The sequence below is a fragment of the Leptosomus discolor genome, chromosome 1 (assembly GCF_034619465.1).
Source record: "Leptosomus discolor isolate bLepDis1 chromosome 1, bLepDis1.hap2, whole genome shotgun sequence".
NCBI classification, from domain to species: domain Eukaryota; kingdom Metazoa; phylum Chordata; class Aves; order Leptosomiformes; family Leptosomidae; genus Leptosomus; species Leptosomus discolor.
The window spans coordinates 175845257-175865812 of NC_141391.1; the positions used below are offsets into that span (position 1 = coordinate 175845257).

General features: G+C 38.5%; 1 protein-coding gene across 6 annotated transcripts in view; it reads right to left on the reverse strand.

Moving 5' to 3' along the window:
* Window positions 1-411: 411 nt before the first annotated feature.
* Window positions 412-20556, reverse strand: part of NAV3 (neuron navigator 3) — a 410369-nt gene continuing 390224 nt past the window's right edge. For 5 of the 6 annotated variants that reach the window (XM_086471515.1, XM_086471510.1, XM_086471501.1 and 2 more), the window contains 12 exons: window positions 18053-18206; window positions 15948-16122; window positions 12334-12431; window positions 11575-11670; window positions 11087-11255; window positions 10110-10345; window positions 8058-8212; window positions 7072-7143; window positions 6439-6635; window positions 5657-5775; window positions 2735-2938; window positions 412-531 (listed from right to left, as the gene is read on the reverse strand). In XM_086471515.1, coding sequence (XP_086327641.1) covers window positions 412-531; window positions 2735-2938; window positions 5657-5775; window positions 6439-6635; window positions 7072-7143; window positions 8058-8212; window positions 10110-10345; window positions 11087-11255; window positions 11575-11670; window positions 12334-12431; window positions 15948-16122; window positions 18053-18206 — 1795 coding nt within the window. Of the gene's footprint in view, window positions 532-2734; window positions 2939-5656; window positions 5776-6438; window positions 6636-7071; window positions 7144-8057; window positions 8213-10109; window positions 10346-11086; window positions 11256-11574; window positions 11671-12333; window positions 12432-15947; window positions 16123-18052; window positions 18207-19325; window positions 19392-20556 lie in introns of all 6 variants that reach the window. The other variant, XM_086471485.1, reaches the window with a different exon arrangement.

The following is a 20556-nucleotide window of genomic DNA, read 5'->3' on the forward strand; positions in this document are numbered from 1 at the left end:
TCAGGGTAAAGTAAAGGGAAAAAAAAAAAAACAGAAGAAGTTGCACTGTAAACTTGTACAGAGAAACAGAGAGAGAGCAAGAGAGAGACAGAAAGAGAAAAAAGAAAAGGGGAAAAAAAATATATTCCAGTTTGGCTAACACGTGTGCAATCTGCTTAGATGCCCTTGGTCTAGGGCCCTTTCCAGTCGACAAATGGAGTCTCACTTGGCTCCATAGGTATTGAAATGCCTTGAAATTAAACTAATTCAAGCTTTCCACCTCAATTTTTCTTCCTGACTTTGCAGAGTTGGGTCTCCTGCCTACCTACAACACACCATTCTCACTCAGGGACCTCGGCGTGCTGCTTTAATACTGGCAGTGGTCTAGTGGAAACAGATTTTACCATAATCCTCCACCAATGTTTGTCCCTTTCAGAGAGTTGATTCAAGGGATGAATCCAAAATGTCGTCATGGTGGCTGGTGCTATCACTGTCACAGCTTTGTGCGCTCGAATAGTTGGCTGCCTCTTGAAGCCTCATTAGCATATTCATCTGAAAGAAGAAAGCAATCTTTACATAATCTCATCTCATTTAATGCTGCAGTGACCATGTTAAAATTTAATTAAGCTCCCCTGCTGTACGAGGTGTGGTGACATCTAGCTGAGGGAACCATACAAAAAAATTTCAGAAAGGGCACGATGTCAGCAGCTCCTCCTGGCATCCTTTTCATTGCCTTCTGGTCTTTAAATAGAAATTTAAAGGTCCAAAGAGCCAGAGGGATACAATGGAGCTGCCTGATAACTCCCTTTAATTCAGGGTTGAGGCTGGCTGCAGCTGCCACACTGGCAGGGGAAGGAAGCCATACCACAGCTGGACATCTGGGCCCATATTTGGAGACATTCAAGCTTCCAGATAATTATTGGATGGTGTAGACACACTACATTGGAAAAGCAACTGAAAACATAATCACACTAACGTACTCCCTCTGCAAGAGAGAGACAGGGAGGGAGTGAGAGAGGGGTGGACCAGGGCCAGCTGCTTCATATAAGAGTCCCATCTGCTGTCGAGGGCCTGACCTCAGCAGGGAAGCAGCAACAGACCCTCCTACCCAGGAGAGGAGAGCCCACACATAATTTGGGGATTATTAGAACCTGAAACCCATCTGAAAAATCATCAAAAAGCAGCATTAAGCTCCAGAAAATGACTTGGAACCTTGATGCCTAACTCTGTGTAATGATCAGGATTTTATTTATAAAACATCCACTTCTGCCAGCACGCTCAGGGCTGCAAGCAATGTTGACATTGCTTTAGCGTTTTCAAGGAACAAATACTCTGTCATTACAATAAAGCAGGCAATGAAAAACCAAAGAGAAAGAGGTATTCTTGTGTGTTTATGTGTTAAGCCCCTTTTTTCAGTTTGCTCAGGAGTCTTTACATCTCTATGGTTTCAACCTGCACAGTTTGCAAAGTTTTCTCTAGGCATTGAACATCGTTTAATACTCTTTAATGCTATCAGGCAGTTTTGCTGAAGGTTTAATAGGTATCCGTGTTTGAGAATACAGGATACATGTGGTGGGTGTGGAATACAGCCTGCACATGACATGTCCTGTTTCCACAAGCACAGTGTCTGTCTCCCTGTGAGCTCCACCGGAGGCAAGGGCAAGCCTTCCATTCACAAGTTTCAAACTTGTCATATTAAGTCAGATATAAATACTGATCACAGTGTGCAGGGAGCAAGGGTGACGGGACACTGAATTCGAGCTGCCCAAGTATTTTCACCTTAGTGTGATGATGCATATATGCTGGAAGCCTGGCCAATATGCTCACTGGCAGCCCAAATTGCAGGGTCAAACAATCACCTCGAAGCTTATGGACTGGGAGACACGGGATCAAACGAGCCAGTTTTCTACACTTCTTCAGGATGCAAGGTCTGGTTTTGAATATCAAACACTTCAGTGAGGCTGAGGAGTCATTTTCTTAGTACTGATAAGCGTTAAATGCATTTTCCTCTGAGACATTCCCTTCTGCAAGGGCTGCCTGTATTCCAGAAGTAAGGTTCTCTAAAATGGTATTTTGAATTGCGATAAAGACAGTCTATAGAGAAAGCAGTATACAAGAATAGCAGTTCAATATATGCAGTTTAATAGTTCATTATCAGAGGAGGCAATGGTAAACCCAAATGTCTGGGATCATATTTAAATAAAACAATACATGGCATTGAGGGAAATCAACCTCTTATCTTTTAATGCCACCACACTTGCATTCCTTTTACATTAAGACTGTTATACAGTCATCAGTTATCTTGAAATGTTCTGAGGAATGGGAGGATAGCTGTCTAATTTGCATTTCCACTGAATTCTCTATGATAGACAAGTTAGATAACGTGAGTTTCTCAGTCCTTCATTTGTAGAAAGTAGATGAAGAACTGCCCAACCTGGAAGGTGTTTTTAGAATAAACTGATTAATAAGTTGCTGAAAAGTGGTACCCAAACATTACAATGGCGAAGACCAGACATATTTCTGGGCAGACATAAACCACAAACAATTTAGGGATGTATTTACATGATGGTGATACCTGCCCTCCTGCTAGATTTTCCTTTTATTTCCAACCTTTCTATTAAATTCTAGTAGGATTCATTTCAAAAGCCCATTTTGGAACAGGTACACAGCAGGTTTTTTACTGTACAATGTACAATTTAACATGTGACAGTAAAGTACATACTGAAAAGCCTTTTCCCCAAAGTTTAAATCTTACCAAGGGATCCCCCTCTGTATCAGTCTGTGGAACGTGCTTTGAAGTTGTTCCTTCCTTCGCTGATGCATGACCTTCATAGCCAACATCTTCTGGTCTTAACTGAAGAAGTGATGGCCACTCGTGCTGTAGAGATGCAGAGCTCCACGGATAGGTATCAGCTACCCACTTGGAGGGATCCTCCCAGGGTGCTCTCTTACCATACATCTATATTATGGATATAACACAGGTAAGTATTCTACAGAGTTTTCAGTACCAGTTGTAACAGCAGACAAAAGTAATCAAAAACATCTAAACCATTTTAGTAAGTGTTTTGTTTTCAGCTGTGCGCAGCACTTGGATATGGTAAGACATTCATAAGACATCATCTCCACTAATGCCCCTTCAATATGACAAGTGGCTGCAAGTTGAAAAGCACTCTGTATCTTGTAGGCAACAGTGGGAGCCACAAGCTTTTGATGCAATGTGAAATGAGACCCTTAGGTAATTTGCTTAAAGCATATCCATGAAATTAACTCAGACCTATCTAAAACACTGAAGTTAAGTGGATTTTGTTTGAAGTGAATTAAGAAGTGCCAGTACAGATTGTTCTCTTCTACTAGCAAAATGGGATGCAGAAGCAGACATATGTCCACACCTTAAGGCTGAGATCTTTCACTAGGTTAAGAGAAGAAATTCACACAGAATAGGTTTTCCCTACTATGAAGCATAAAAATCCTTATGAATCTGAATGGAGGACAGATGAAGGAAGAATGAATATTCTAAGTTTAGGAGGTCTGGTAGTTTCCTTCTAAAAATAATGGACCCTTCTCCACACTGCTGTTCACAAGCAACATATTAACTGAGAGGCCCTTGGTTGCTGTTTTACAGATTTCCTTTAGCTGTGACAATGACATATTGGGATGGGGAGCCATTGACCAGGGCTTTCTGTGATTTCTCCCAGCTCAAACAGCCTCATGCAATCCAAGGAGCAGCATAATACTGGCAGAGCATACACTTACGGAGCATTTAGATGGGCTCCACTCCTAAAGGGAGTAAAACAGTGAAGAATTTTAGCGCTAAAGCCAGAGATGAGTTGTGCTTATCACTGCAACACCTGCTCCCAGGCATCAGAGTTCCAGGTTAGGCAGCCAAGTTCCCTATTTTATGCACAGAGATATGCAGACTCCTTCTGTACTACACTGAAGGCCAGGATGCTATAACAGGGATCTGGCTAAATAAGCCAAGAGGAAGTGTTTCTCAGGGAGGCAGCAGGCTAACTCCAGGCTGTAGGCAGCACTTCCCCTCATCTAAAAGTGATTAAATCTTTTCTGGAATCTGGAGCAAGGCTTGTAAATTCTGTGTCTGACAAGTGGGTTTGCAAAGTACCAGGCTAGAAAGGCATTTTCTACTTGTCCTTGGTTCCAGGAACATCTAATTATACAATATAAAAGATTTCTGTTTATTATTAATAATGTTGTTCTATGGAAGCCATCCAAACCAGATAAAAATTGGAACGGTTGAAGAAAAATCATATTTTCTTCTGTATGCTGCCATCTTCTGCTCCAGAATTGAAGTTTTCATCTAAGTAAGTACACTGTATACTTGGGAAAATATAAGCATGAAGAATAACCCTGCATTTTTATAGCTGGTCTAAACAAGCTCTGTTAATCTCACTGTGGCTGTTCTATCAGATGTTTGGCAGGTTTTTGCACAAGGCATAAACACTCTGTAATTCCCAGAGAGATAAGCAGTTTTAGGAAAGTGTGAGATATTCAACAGGCAAGATTCTAAACTTCCATCACATCACTATGTCACTATGTCAACACAAGGTGATAAAGAAACAGCAGATTTTTACACAGTTCTTTGACTAGTCCATAACAATCCCCTCTGCACTGCGCAGTAATTTCCTTCAGTGTCATGTGTGGCAAAAAAATGCCTTTCCACAAAGCACCTTTTCAGAGGACAGAGAATTGCAGTGAATTAAAAAAAAAAAAAAAAAAAAAGGAAGCAAGCCAAATAAAGATTGAAAAAAAAATGATTAATTTCAAGATTTAGGTTTGCTTCGAAGATGTGAAACGGTCTGAAATCTTAACCTGTATGGGACAGCTTACAGTGCTATCTACAGCAAATCTATTTGTAACCCTCTTTCTATTAAAGTAGAAGAAATTTTAATAGTTCATTAACAATCAATGGAACTGCTGCTAACACCTAGCTTTGGAGAGGATAGGATAAAGGGAACCTTGAAGCACTCTCATCTGATGGCACTATGACTCAAGATGAGAATTACAGTCAGGAGAACTTAGCCCATATAAAGAAAGAAAAATGGAGAAAGAAAACTATGGGAAATACAAGCAGGGCTGCAAGATATAAGGGCAAAAAGGGACAGACCTTCATGTTCAGCAGGGCCAAAGAGTAAATTATCTCAATCTGGTTAGATAAGCCAGTAAACGTTATTTTTTTTTCTTAATGGTGAAAATATCCTTGTTCACAAGCTTTTCTCCACAAGCCTGTGTGCATACATGTGTGGTAGGAGAAGATTAACACAGACCAAAGCTATTTTCCTGCACCAGTGTAAGGGCTCTTAACTCTTCCATGCAGGGGTAGGCTGAGAATGCCTTAACTCAGGGTAGCAATGTGAGCTGTATTTAGCATTGCTGTGAACTCTTTAAACAGTGGAAAAAGAAGAACCTTCCTCCAGTCACAGAGGAGAAACCCACTTCATAAAATACAAGATATGCTAGTGCTGGAGCAGACAAAGCCAAATTATATATCAGAGTAAGGGCAGGTCAAAAGGAGTTCAAGGCTGATTTCTATAATTCCTCCACAGATTTTCTTCTTGAAACGAAACAGCATTCATACTTTGATGCATTGGTTAAAAGCAGCTTGGAGAAAGCCTATGAAACTAATTAAAAAAAAAAAATTGCTGGGAAACAAATGACATACCTGAAGTCCTTCTCTCACAGCTTCCAGAAGATACGGCACTAGGGAGTAGTTCCAGAGGTCTGTGAACCATACTCTAGAGCCATCAACATCCATAGGGCAAGGGAGGAAGAGGCGGGGACCTGAGAAGTCAAACTGTGTATTAAAAAAAGTAGAACTAGGGAACACACTCAAAACAATCTTCATAGAACTAAAAAAGTAGTATTGGAGCAAACTGAAGTGAAGAGAACATTAAAACAGGACTACAATAAGGGAGTCAACAGTCTCCTGTCACTAAAAATGAACTTTATCCAATTCTAGGGCCCGATGAGCGCTTACAAGTTTTACAGGCAAAGCTATGTAAAAGGATGACTTTTTTGCTAACATAGCTATTCCATTAAAAGACCTCAGGTACATATATATCTCCCACCCGCTAGTTTGCTGAACTAACGGTTCAAGTGTTTTTGTTACTGTAATTATATTGCAGTGTGAAAGCAGGGAAAAAAAAAATTAAGCCTATGAAAGTTACTATTGAGGTAATTTTTTGTAAATTTAACTTTTTAAAATTATGCTCATTTACTTGAAAATCTTTAAAACCAAGGCAGAAATACCAGAATATACATACTCTCTCATTAAACTTTCCATTTTCATTTCATTCTTGCTGGCAACTAGACATTAATTCCCCACACTGATGTTGTACTTCCCATTGAGAGATGACAACTTTTAAAAATGTAACATAGCCTTCACAAATCTCTAAAATACTCAGCCTGCAGGCTTATTTCAAACCACTCCACCAAGGGACTCACCAATGGTAACATCCGAAGAGCTGTGTGTTTCTAGGAAGCTGTTGAGATGATGCCATGTTTTGGGGATCCAGTCAATTATTTTGATGAGCTCATTATTGCGTATGTTCCTTTCTATTTCAGTTTCAATCAGTTTCCTTCTCAGATATCTGCCCAAGAAACCTTTAACAGGCTCCGTGTGATTAGCACACAGCACCCACCTGGGTAGAAAGGATAAATGTCAAGCAGCAATGAATAGCGAACACATAATTTCCTCTTAAACATATAGATGAAGGTAATGTCATAAGCTTCTGAGTCTCGTTAGTCTCCCAGTATAAAACTGCTCCAATAAACCACAATACTGTCCACTGCTAGAGCACAATCATTACAGGTTTCAGCAGGAATTCAAGCCACTGCTGAAAACAAATGGAATGCAAGAATGCAATTGTCTTCAGCAACCTGCTAGAGGTGCCAGAAAGTATCTTACTTCTTTCACCATTCCCCAACACCATTCAGAGACCCATCAATACAGGACAGACACAGAAGCTAAAATACTTTGCTGTGATGAGACACACAAGATCAATGTTTGTTGAAGAACTGCTCTGAGAAGCAGGGAGCTGTGCAAACATGGCAACAATAAATACAGAGTGAATGTACCTGAAATTGTGATGCAGCTCCAGATTTGGTGAAGAAGAAACTCCCTGGTTCATGGTTCCAATAATATAGGGACTGAAAAGAAAAAAATAGTAGGGCTTTTTGAGGGAGAATCCACTCAGATATTCAAAGAATATTCTTTCTACTTATCTGCGCTAGGCCAGTTTTAAAAGTCACTGAGTGTATTGTAGTCTTAGATTTAAAATAATTCTGAGGTGACTTTTAAAAAATGTTTATTCTTGTATGATTTCCCTCTCGGCACATTTGTCATTTACTAGTACTCATCTGTAATAAAGAAATAAATGAGGCAATGCTGTCCTCATGTACCTCATGATTTTGCAGTAGGCTGAGAGTTTTAATTTCAGAAGCCAGTGAATCTCGTGGGTAAGACATAGCATGCAGTGATTTTATGAAGGCAAGTCCCTATGACAGCACTTTTACAGCAGAAATAGCCAATATTATAGGCCAGAAACCATTCTTTTTATTCATGCTTGGCAATAAAGGATAGTCAGGAAACTTCATACTTCTGCGCTGCTACAGGAAAACTGTAGGAAGTGCAAGTCTGCCAGATACACAGCTGCTTCTGCACAGCATGGTTCATGGCTTCACACATATCCCAAATTCCTCTATTATAAAATGCATTTCTTCCTACTCTCCCACAAAGTCTCCTCATGGTACTAATGAGCTTGTGTGATCTGACAGGGTGAAAGGGTTGAGACCCTAATTCAGTCAAGCATTTAAGTACATTCTTGAATCCTGCGGTACATTTGCATCTCACTGAAATACATGGGAGTCATATAAATAAAGTGAAGCAGACACCTAAGTACTTGGTTGAAGAGGGTTAAAATTGTTCAAGCACATAAGGGCTTTGTTGACAGCCTATGGGAGTCTAAGTTTCCACTAGAACATTTTATTTTGCAAAAACAAACAGCTTTTACTGGTTTAATTGCAAAACGTGTGTGAAAGGGAAGAGAAGAGCTACTACCTACCATTTATTATATTTACAGTTGAGGAAACCATTGAAGATGTCACTTAGTGAACTGATGTGGTGGAGATTATCAAGAATTATGACCACAGGGAGATCAGCACCATTGTTGTCAGCACTGCATTGCTCAGCTAGGTTTGCTAGGTATTGTCTCAGATCCTTCAGCAGAATTAACAAAAAAACCCAGAAAAGATTAACCCAATTAGACCATACATGTAATTTCAGTGGAAAAGATTTTCAGAAAGATAAAGAGGCTGCTACAGAGTTTCCCCACTGTGGATCGTTCAGCTGGATCAGAACATGCAGGAAGACCTGCTTCTTAGATAGGGCAACATGGAAGCCACACGCTAGGGAAAACAAAGGCACTAAACATAAGGCAAGTGACTGAAGCATATACATTACTATTTGGGGGATACTTTACTTAGAAACCTGCTGATAAAATATCTTATCTCCAGAGGAAAATAGGTTGCACTAAAATATGCCATTTCCAATAGGCTGAGATACTCACATTGGTTGTTGGACCTCCATTCTTATGAATGCCGCACTTATATACCAAAAATCCCCCCCAAATTATCACACAACTTAGGCACATTGAAATACTCCTTCAGATATCTCCTTTCACCATGCTCACTGAAAATCTGTTTGACTTTTTGGGGATACTATATCACACCTCCTAATAAAATTTGTTGTGTAAATTCCTTTTTTCTGTCAGCTATCTGTCAGTCTGCTGTTTAATGCTGGAGTAAAAGAGCTTTCTATAATCAAAACATTTCATATTTTTCTCAACACTTTGTTGCTTCTGGGGGTCTGGGCTAGTCAAGTTTTACAGCTATATCTCTAGAGGTATCCAATTTTGTCAGTGTTGGGAATGCTCAGTTTTATGGACAACATTCCTATTGCCATTTTACTTTCAGGATCAGGGATAGCAGAATCTTTTCTTCTTTAATGGGAACATGCAATCTTTTTTTTATTTCAAGAAAGATTTTTGTTTGGCTTTCTAGGGGAACATCATGGGTTTCTTCCATGGAATAGCACCATCTGTATTATTCGAACACACTTGGTATTTGACAATGTTGCTTTTTCTTTTTTACTATAAACTGAAAACTTCTATATTTATCTTAATAGAAACAAAGGAAAACTACACCCCCAAAACCCAAAGCAAAAACACATTCAACAAGCAATTTACCAGAAATCCAAAAGCTTGCTATTTTGTGGGGCAATTTTCATTATAAATGTATATGGTATACCAATAAAACCTATACACATCCCCTGCTAAAGAAAATGGCATCACAAATCCTCTGTATAAAGACACTGGAAAGCAGTGTTTTTACTGGAATGGTCCTCTTGCCCCTTTGGGCTGTGTATGTTCTTCGTTCTTATATTGTGTTAACACTCATTATGTTCTGTGCACATGAGAAAGCTCTGGGCAAAACCTTTCATTTTCTTTTCCCTGGGTACCAAGTTAGGTGCATACCCAATTTAGGACAGCAAGTGAATAGTATTATCCGTGACTAGCACAGTAGTCATGCTAGAAGCTTGACAATCTGAGCTATGTAAATCACTGTGGAAGTGACATGATGCATGAGGCAATTTTAGTATGGTCAGCTTCCTGACCAATGCACGCCAGAAACCGTAGCAGCAGTTGTATTTATCCAGTGCTGAATAAGAAGCTGAACCCAAGACAGTAATTCAAAATCCCCATTTTGAAATGTTTGCTAACCATCAGCTGCTATCATCACTATAAAAAAGCAAGTTAGACTAGTGTTACTATATTTCCAACCTTTCTGACAAAGGAAATACAGACAGTCTAAGAATTTAATATATATAGGAAGCCAACTTTGCATCTATCCTTAAGGTGGGTTTCCTCAAGTGAGGAAAAATTCAGACTTCCTTCACAGTGCTTCAGTGGTTTGTTTAGGAGAGAGAGATCTGGTCTCTGTTCCTCACTTAGGAAAAAGTGCTAACCAAGCAACAAAACAGTACGCCAATTAATAGCATCTGCTCTGCATCGTCACTACCAACTGGGCAATAGGTTATCTTTTCAACTGTAACTTACCTTGCTTGACTTGTGATCTACGTTAAAAGTTGCAATTGCATCCTCAGATTTTTTTCTGCCCGATTTAGTTAGAATATATTCAGCCAGTCTGTTAGCTAAATAGGTCTTTCCTGTGCCACTGGGTCCCGACAGAATAATTCTGCGATGCTCCGTCAGTAAATTAAAGTACCGCTGGGTAATTGGCTTAGGAATTAATGTGTCAAACACAAAACTGTCCAAACTGTTTTCTTCCACTCCTGGGAACAAAAGAAAAGAAAAATGGCCTGTCTTCATCCTTGCTAAGGCAGGTACAGGCTTGGCCCAGCACCTGATGGTGTAAGTGCTATGCTCAAAGTCAAGGTAAGATACTTCTGCCTAAATCAAATTCCTATCAAGGGCTTCATTACTGTGAAAATGCTTATGTCCTTCCACAGGACCAAAAAATTAAACAGTGGCAGTGGGATAAGATGGGTGGGAGAGATGAAATCAAAGTAAACGTGAAGAGTAGGCTCAGTGAGGCAGAGATGTATGTTTCAGACACTACAGGCGACCATGACAAAAGAAAGGTTAAAGTGACAGCCACAAGGGTTACCGGTTGCCACAGCAATGTATGTACAGTTCTGAAGGCCCTCCTTCCCTCCAATCACTAATGCTTTTGAAACGTATGGAATTTTTCCTGTGGAACTGGGTAAGGCATAAACATTTCTCACCATAATCTTAGGTTTGGGATTGGTTTTTTTTGCCACTATTCAGCAATTTGTACTTTGCTGTGTTTTAGCGGTCCGGCAGAGAAGGACAGAGATATTCTTAGATTTGCCTCAAACTGCTGCACTGTGTTAGGTATTGTAAATGTCATACAGAGAGTTTATGTGATAAATGAGTCCTTGAACTGGAGACAAAATACAGAAAGGCCAGGCGTAAGATGAAAAAATATGAAGGGCTGGGGTACTGCAATGAAGAACTCTACAGTATCTGCAAAAATATTCTTGGGGTTTTACCTTTCAGGTTCACAGTGATGATGTTATTATCTCCAACCAGATATCCACAAGGCAGCAGTTCAGGCACTTCTAGGCTATGGGCTCTAATTACATCCCCTATACAATAGCTAGCAATGCAGTCAGAGCTTAAACCCAGGCTAGTAGTCGGATCCACTCGGAAAACATATTCCTGCAATTATATGAAAACGTAAGACATAAAACCAAAAGTGGTTATTGAATGAAAGCAGTTGGGAAATATTTTGGTATAGGTGAAGTCACCTGACAAGGAGATTCTTACAGTCACATTCAATAGAGAACTGCCTACAATCATGAAAAAAACAACAGCAACATTAAGGATAAAATATAATAGTGGTATTAGGTGTATGTCGAAAACCAAACCAAATCAAAACAAAAACTTAACTTGGCAAGACAACTCAAAGAATACAGAATTTTTCTTAAGTGAAAAAGAAAATTGAAGTAACACTTGAGCTAATTTTTCAGTGTCTTACCTTGAAGAGACGTCTGATTACACCATCTAAAACGTCCCATTTTGTTTTTCCGCTGACTCCAATTGATCCTATCAAATATGCATGTGGTTTTTGATCCTGCAAAGAGAGATTTTTGGAAACTGGACTAAAAATGGTAGTAATTAAATTTCTATAAAGATTCATAATTTTTCCAATGAACAAAATGAATGTTATTTAGAATGTCATGTTACATTTTTGTTAATAATCTCTGTGCCAAAAATAGGTATAAATGAGATTACTTTGGTACTTCTTTATAAGGAAGGAAAGACAGTGTCTTATTCTGCTCTTTGATTGCATCTGAGTTTATAAAGAGCTGAATATAAATAAAAGTTGCACTGTGTTTATAATTTTTTGTAACACAGAACATGAAAACACGACAATGCAATTCCAAACTGATTACCTCAGCAGCATATTCATAGTTGCACCCTAAGGGTTTCAAGGCATAGAGCTAATTTATAATGACTTTTAAATGGAAATAGCAAGTCCCAGAACATCCTACTACTAATTAAACTGAGAATTGGTAGTGTCTGAGACACCACAAAGGCAGAAGGAGGCCATATGACATTAGTCTATGGAGAGTGCCTAACTGTATTGAGCATGGATGACAGTGAAGGGAGCTGCTATCTTTAGGATATTTCACTGTAGTTCCTGGCTGAAAATACTGAAACAAGTTGAGCTACTTTACTGCAAGATTTGCCTGATTTATAATTCTGCATCTAGACCTTTGGGTAAAGAAGTTACCTTGACTCGACTATAGCCCTTGTTTATAGTGACTAAAATTTTCACGCTATGACCTTCTTTGTGGAGTGCTCCATCAGTGACATCATCCAACAGAATATCTACAATAAAAGAGGGGAAGTAAAGTGATCAACCTGACAAATCACATCAGTCATATTCACATCATCAGTTCAATATTTGTTCAAAGGATTTTTCGGTTAAAAAGAAAGGCTGCCATCACCACAGCTTGCAATCATTTTAATCTGTGCTTACTCCTAATTTGCCTTTTCTGTTGAAGATGAAAAAAAAAAAAAAGTTAGATTTGTCATATTTTGAAGCAATATTAGGAGCTTTAATTGTGTAGAAATGAATAAGGAATCCAGAAATGAATTAATTCTTGCATTATAGTCTTGCCTTTGCTTTCCTTCTTGGAACTTGTTCAAAATTACTATCCGTCCACAAAGTAATGTTGTTTAAAACCTAAATTAAGTTTACATCTTTGGGCACTCATTGTGCCCTTTAGAATGTTGTAAAGAGAAAAACAAGAAATCGTTGCGTTGATGTGTTTGCTGCTAAGTAAAATAGCATTTAATTTCCCTTTCCAGCTGATTTCTTTACCTTCTGTTCACATGGCATGGGTAGAGTCTTTTTTATCACCACAATACAGGCTTACAAACAGTATCTGTTAGAAAAACACTTTGCAGTCCTCCAGAATATGGGACTCTGTATTCAGTCACTCCTCTAAGAAAAGATTTCATTTTTCTTGGAGGTAAAGAGTGATTCTGATCTGCTCTGTGACTGTGTTTCTACCTCTTCGCTAACTCCTAAAATGAGAAAGCAGATGAATGTATTTCTTAGAGAAGGCTGAGCCTGCAGCTTTATTGCAAGAGATAAAACTGCTGTCTTCCTCTAGAAGTTCTCTCAGATATTCTACTGTTAGATATTTAAACTAACTATCAAATTAGGAGAGATTATGGATTTGCATTTTCTTCAAAGGCCAGCACAGTAATCCACCACCTTAAGTCTGGCTTGTTCTTATTGTGGTGATTGAAGAAAAGTATCAATTTCATGTCATAGTCTGCACAAAGTCAGATTTCACCCAAATTAAATGAGGTGCCAGTAAGATTCAGTCACTTGCTCAAAGCAAAATCAAAGAAGACTTATGAATATTACTTCAATGAATGCACTAAAAAGTAAGTCCTCATGTAAAATGTTCGGTAATTTATACTCAGATGTAGCAAGCAGATTCTGGTGTTGCTTTTGTTTGTCTGTTTGTTTTAAATTGATTTAATGAAGAAGCATTTTTGTTGTGAGCTTGAAACAATCCATGACTGTTTTGTTCCAGGCAGACAATTTTTCTATGCCACCAACACTGAATGTTTCACTGCACTTGTTTTGTCTTTTAGTATATTTGACAAACCTTAAGAGTTTCCATAATGTCATAGTTTGTCTGAGGGCAATTTACAATATAACTGATCCCCCTGCGAAATTCTTCAATCTCTAAATTACCCTCACGTAGCCTTTCAAATACATTCTTCTGCAAATCTTTAGGAATGAGGAACCACTCTGTGGCTAGAAAAAAATTTCCACTTTGTAAGAGCTCTCCCTCTCACTGACATAAGGAGCTGAGAAGATGCCCAAGGGTGTCTAATTTCATGGTGGTGCTAATTGCTTTAATTTCCTCCCGCCAGGCCGCCTCCTCAGGTGCACTATGGTGGCACTAGCTCACTTCTTGTCTGAGCTCTGGCACTCTTTCCATTGGACAGTACAGACAGAGTCTTGTACTGGTCCTTGTTTGCTGCTCTTTACTCCAGCAACTGACTGAAATACGGGTGTCTGTGACCACTGAGCCCCTTTCCAGCTTCCCAGTCACACCTATCTGGAGGAGGTGGTCATACCCCTAGGAAGTAGCAATGGATAGCTTTGGTCATTTCTAGATGACCACGGCCATTTGGAGACACTGATCTCCCAGAAAGTGCCATGGCATTTTTTAATATGATGAGCCAAAGCCCTCATAATCTCTCTCAGCTTAGTCCCCAGCATGATCAACCTCTCCACATCTCAGGAACTGTTGTTCAATAGTACTCCAGCTGCTGCAGAAATCCCACAAGACTGTCACAATTGCAAGTTCTCTGGCACAGCAACAAAATGATACAATGATAAAAAAATCTAGATTCATAATCAAATGAAATCCTGCACTCCTCATTAGGCACCCTTATTTCTTTAATTTCTCATAACCAAAAGTAATTACTTTGCGTGCTAGAAAGACATTTAGAACCACTAACACAGAAAATCATATCAAGCTTATAGAATCATAGAATCATTTAGGTTGGAAAAGATTCTTAAGGTCATTTGAGTCCAACCACTTCTTCCAGTCTACCTGTTCTTCTTCTTCTCCTACTGCCTTTCCCCCTCCCCCCCCCCTTTTCCTATTTTTCTTGCAGCTTTTATTTCTTTTTTTTTTTTTTTTTTTTTTTTTTTTTAAATGTGTGTGATGTGTGGAAAGGATTTTTCTCCCTGGTTTTGTGATGCTTTTTTGTATACTGAGGCTCAGCTTAGGCTTATCCATGCTAAAAGTTAAACCTGGCAAAAAAATAGGCTGGAATGTAAATAAAAAATATACCGATTTTGCCATAAAATCTGATATTAATCAGAAGAAATATTCAAATATCTGTGCAATCAATGACTGGCAAGATAATACGACCAACTGCCAATCCAAATTATAGTCAGGCAGTTTGGCACATTCCCAGCTGTACTTTTGCCTAGACTCTTTCTACAATTATTAGCCACATTTTTATTGCTTCCAGAGACTGCATTATACTTTCTGTGGAGTCTACACTAATGAGCGCTGCTTTGCTTCTGCTCTGCTCCTGGTTCTAATGTTAGAGACAGCACTTCTGTTTCTTGGCTACATTATCAAAACAAGTGTAGAAGGCGTATTATCATAAACTCTATGGCTTGGAAAATAATCAAATGTTAATGTTCAGGATGCAGTCCAAAATTCTGCTTGCTTTCTCTCATTCACTGAAGACAATGAGAGTGCTTAATAAGCCAGGCGGGGTTTGGCTCCTGTGGTAGATGGTGATTTGGTCCAACATAGGCTAACTAGCTATATCACACTAAAAAAATGTAAGGGATAAAGCTAACTGAGATCACCTTCTGCCCCAGCTGCAAATACGAAATGAAGTTAAGGGTGCCAACTGAATGATGAAAGATCTGTAAACACAAAAAATAACGTTTCATGTACCATGCTCATATTTATCCCATAGGGATAAGAGAATTTATCCATACAGTGGTCCATTATACTACAACAGACATCGTCCTTTTCAAATAAATTGTAAACTAGATGACAAAAGAGTATTGTAAACTAGGTAGGTAGAGAGTATCATAGCTGAGAACTAAGCAAACCTAATGAACAGTCTGTTACTATTATCATAGCCTTCTAAAAGCTACATTTTCAGACATGACTGCCAGCATTCCTCCTCATCTCCATTAGTGAATGTAAATCTGAAGTTTACCTGAGTGATATGAGGTGTTTTAATTCTCAAGCATGCCTCTTATATATGGCCCATTAGGAGAGCAAAAATAATAAATTCTTACTAATTGCTGAGGCATGCATGTGCCCAAAATATGTTTACCTGATGTAACAGCTTCTGTGATGTTTAAATTGTTCAGAGAAAGTCCTAGTGACTGCCGTGATGAAGAAGATGATGTGCTGCTTGAAGACTCTGATGATGGCCGGGCAGGCTTTCCAGTATTTCCAGTCTCTGCCTTTAAACGATCATTTTCAGCTTTCAATATCTCAATTTCATTCTGTATTCAAAAGAAATCAACATAAAAGCAGAGGAGGTTATTCTTTCAGAAAACCACTTGGGGTGGCTATTACGGTGCTTGCTGTTTGCCTGGAGGAGCTAACTGGTTTACCACTTTCACAGCAGTATGTAGCACTCCATGTCAGAAGTATAATGCAGCCAGTGAAAACTGGATTGCCTTCACTTCTGAAATGAAGGGAAAAAACCCCTGTAAACTTGTTTTAGCTTTTGCCTCAAGACAGTTCCTAGACAACATAAGCTTCAAGCTTCTGTGCTAATTGTACAGTTGACCATAATACAAGTATGGTGAGAATTTTCCCAGCTATCCCCAGGTTTTGTCAAACAGCTTAGGTGACAGTTAAGAAAGTTACTGTTAAAATCTTGGCCATGTCAATGTCTCCAAAGTCACAGAAAATTATTACTGCCACTGAATGTAAAATTTAAGCAGTAATTTTGAAGAGGAGAAATGAAATTAAAAATGGACATTTAGAAATTGATAGTTTAACAGTTTCATAACCCTTCTTGCTATCAGATACAACTTTCTGATCATTGAAACATGGGATTGTTCACATAACGGCCAGCAAACCCTCTTTGATGAAAACATACAGTGACAGATGAATCAGAACAACTAGGAATTTTCTTTAGCTAAATCCTCTGTGGTGCCAAGTGATTATTGAATGTACAATAATAAAATGAAAACTTAGCCTGAGAACAGCCTGGTACCAGCTAAATCTAGCTTTCAGTCGCTTCATGAAGCACAGTACAAAGCAACTGCTTATTCTTGCAGACGGTTTTGCACATCAAATTTAATCCACTTTCACTAACACTCTGCTAAAAGTCCTATTCTTTTATGAAGGCTATACAGCTACATTATACAAGTAAAAACATAAGTGATAGCATCACAAAAAAACCTGCAACAGCTACAGAAAGATTAGATCATATAGGCAAAGGCGAGGAAATAATGAAAGTGAAGGGACAAACCAGCAAAATAGCCACGGAAGGCAATAGATGAATGCACCAGTTTAGCCTGGGGTTCAAATCAGGAGCTATGGTGAAATGAGTCACACAATCTCCATCTACTCTGCAATTTATGCTGATTAATTACACGACCCTTAGATGTCTTCCATCCAGCTGAGCTTTAGATTTTTAAGGTGCTTTGAATACACACAGTATTCATATATCATTCCCACCAATACTGCTTTTCCCCCTTACCAATCATCATCAATTCTCCAAAATGTCACAGAGTTTGGCAGCTCCAAGGGGGCTGCCTGTCCTTTTGGGAAAACTTGACCCAGCATGATACTAGACACTTGTATGGGGGCAACCAAGCTGAGTCCCATGAAGCTCCATGCTTCACTGAAGAACACTGCCGTTCTTTCTGCATCCTTTCAGCCTCATGAAAGGGAAAATCTTCTGATGAAAAATGTGTTCAGGAAGGATTTGCAGCAGTGTCACAAAATAATGTGGTGAAATATTAGTGATGCTGGATACAATAATTCAATTTTTCATTCTTTGCTTCAGCAAGCCACAACTGGGTTAGGAATCTAAAATGATGAGAGAGAGTATGCACATATACCCCTATCCCCTACGTGGCCCAAGGATTTAAAGCTCAGTAGAAATCACTTCTTGATCTGCTTGTCTGTCATGTTGCTTTCCCCAGTCACAAGGTTTAGGTAACAAATATCCGTTAGGCAGGGATTATGTCTCCTTCCATATCTCTTAAACATATTTTAGCTATTAATATAAATGCTAAGAATATCATTATTATAAAGCGAACACTTATCATACCCATCCTTTGGATGTACTGTCAATCTAGCAATTTACTTTGTATCAACAGTTTTTTGGTACCTGAAACGAAGTACTGAGAAAGGAAATACTCCAGGCATGCCTTTGGTGTGCACCTCTGTCATCGCTTACGCTACTGAACTGACCTGCATGCGGTTCATGGCTTCCCGAATCTGATCCAGATGGTGTGCAGAGCTGAGGGCTTCAAGACGAATGTCCGTTAATTTTAGCTCTTTCTCTCTCAGCTCGCTCTTTAGTTGAAGAATAATTTCAGCCTCTGCCTCTGTGCACTCACAGATCCTAAAGAGTAGCAGGAAACAGGCAGGAGATTAAAGGAAGGTTCTCCCCCCAAAGCAGTGTCATTACTAAATATCAAAGTACAGAAAATGCTTGCTGTTGGTGAAACCTATGAGTGAAGAAAGAATCTTATCAAAGAAGCATGAAAAGGCTCAAATTGCAAATTAAAAAAAGGAAAAAAGCCCTCTCCAGATGAAACGATCAGCTTGCTTTATACCTTTCCAGTTTAGTTAGCTAGTTCACTATGGTAAAAAAGAGTTAAAAACTTTTTAGGAATCTTTTTTTGAGTGTGTATCACCCATTGGTTTTAATTTGATTTTATATCTGCATTATTTCTTTGGTACAAAGGTTATGCTTTTCCCAAGTGGCAACAGTCAGAACTGAAGTATCCTGATTAAACTGTACTGCTGATATTTATTATCTGTTAGGTATTAACAGTTTTCTCTGTTTTGAACAGGACACGAAGAGACAGTTCTCGACTTCATGATCTAGAAGATTTTGATCTGTAATGGTTTTGATTTGTAATGTTGACTTTTTGCCTATAACCTATCATTATTATTGTATGGTATCTGAAATCATGCTGATTAGTTTTGTATTGTTTTGTTCTGTTTTTTCCTTAAAGACTGTATTAAAAGTAATCACTGTGTGATTACCCTTCATAAACATTAACTTTAAGGGAAGAAACCATTATATTGTGAGAAAAGATCAAAACATGACTGGCACAAGAACCCACAACTGTCCAGTTTTCATGTCAGACTGTTTTGCCTCTCTGTGTCATCATCGGACCAGGATCTGTTGCATAAGACAACCCGTAGAAAACAAAACACTGAATTTTGGCTACATCATTACACTAAGCAATATGTTCAGTCAATTCACTAAATGTTATTTGTTCTTTATTACTGTCACTATAAATAGTTAATATTTGCAGAACAATTGAAATATAAAAAATGTTTTATAATAATAAGTATTATTATTGTGATTATCACTACTAATATACAAACAAGAAACAGAGGTCAACTTTTAATTGCCAGAATGCATGCAAATGCATTTTGGGAAAGAAGATGCAGCACTCTTCAGGTCAGCAGTTGGGTATACAACTCCATGCCCCACACTCAATTTTACCGGGATCTATGCTTGTAGACCACGTGACCGTTTTGCCTTTTCTTTGGTGCCCAGACTAGAGATGACCTGCATACACACGTATTAGACAGATGCAATTGGAAGAGAGTAAAGGTAATGGTTTAAAACATGAGAGTCAGGTCAAGAAAATATTTAACGAAAAAGTAAGCAAAGGGAAGATGAAGAAGTTCATGGCAAATAAAAAAAAATATGGCAAATTGAAGAAGGACAATAATGAATATTATTCAGAACATGCACAAATATTTGAAATGTGAGTAAAAATGAGTAAATGCACACACCAGTATTTTTTTGCAAATAGTATGATACAGTTCTTGGTTTGGTGTGTCCATACCTATGCTAGCCAAATAAGAAATCAAATTTTATTTACATGCACATATTATCTCATACGACAACTTGGACAACTGGGAAGTCACATATCTGTTTGTTCACCATTTACTTTCTGGCTTTTTTGCAGTACATCTTGAGAACAGATGGACAAAAAGACCTTGGCAAGCCAGCTTTAAAGGAGTTACAACTGAAGCAGAAAGCAGGGCTATGGTTCTAGAAGAAGCAGGAAAAAGCTGTCTAGACTGATTAGATAAGCAGAATGGAAGCAGAAAGTATGGACTGAATTTTCTCTTGCAGATTGCAGAACTCTTCAACACTCAGCTCCTACAACTGTAAATTTACATAAAAAGAAGAAGCTTCATCAAAAGGAAGAAAAACAAAAAGATAAGCGTTCCTAAGCAGTTACAGAAAGAAGCTCAGAAGCCTGGTCAGACTTCAGACAAAGGTTCAAAGTATTTGGAAAGAGCTTTACTTTTTTTTTCATTGTAATCTCAGGATTTTTAAATCAATAGGTAGTTTTGGGTAAAAGGAGTAAGTCGTGCTCTTTGAACAGAGGCTGCTGACAATTATGAAAAGTATTGAAGGTGACAAGTTTAAATTACACAATGGAAAACTGAGTTTTCCAAATAAGGTAACATTATCAGTATAATAGACAAAGAAATTAATCTGAATAAATATATTTTACACGACCTCTCTGTGGAAGCAAAGAATCTGTTATCCTGTGTAGAAAGGTCACAATAATAAAAAATGCAATAGTATTTTCAGAAAATTAGGTGTTTAAAAATGTTGTGGAGGCAGAACCAAAATGCTGTGAACTGGACAGAATTTAGGAAGTTAAGGCTCAGAGACCAAGCAGTCATGGGAAGAGCTTGGGATGAGAGACTAG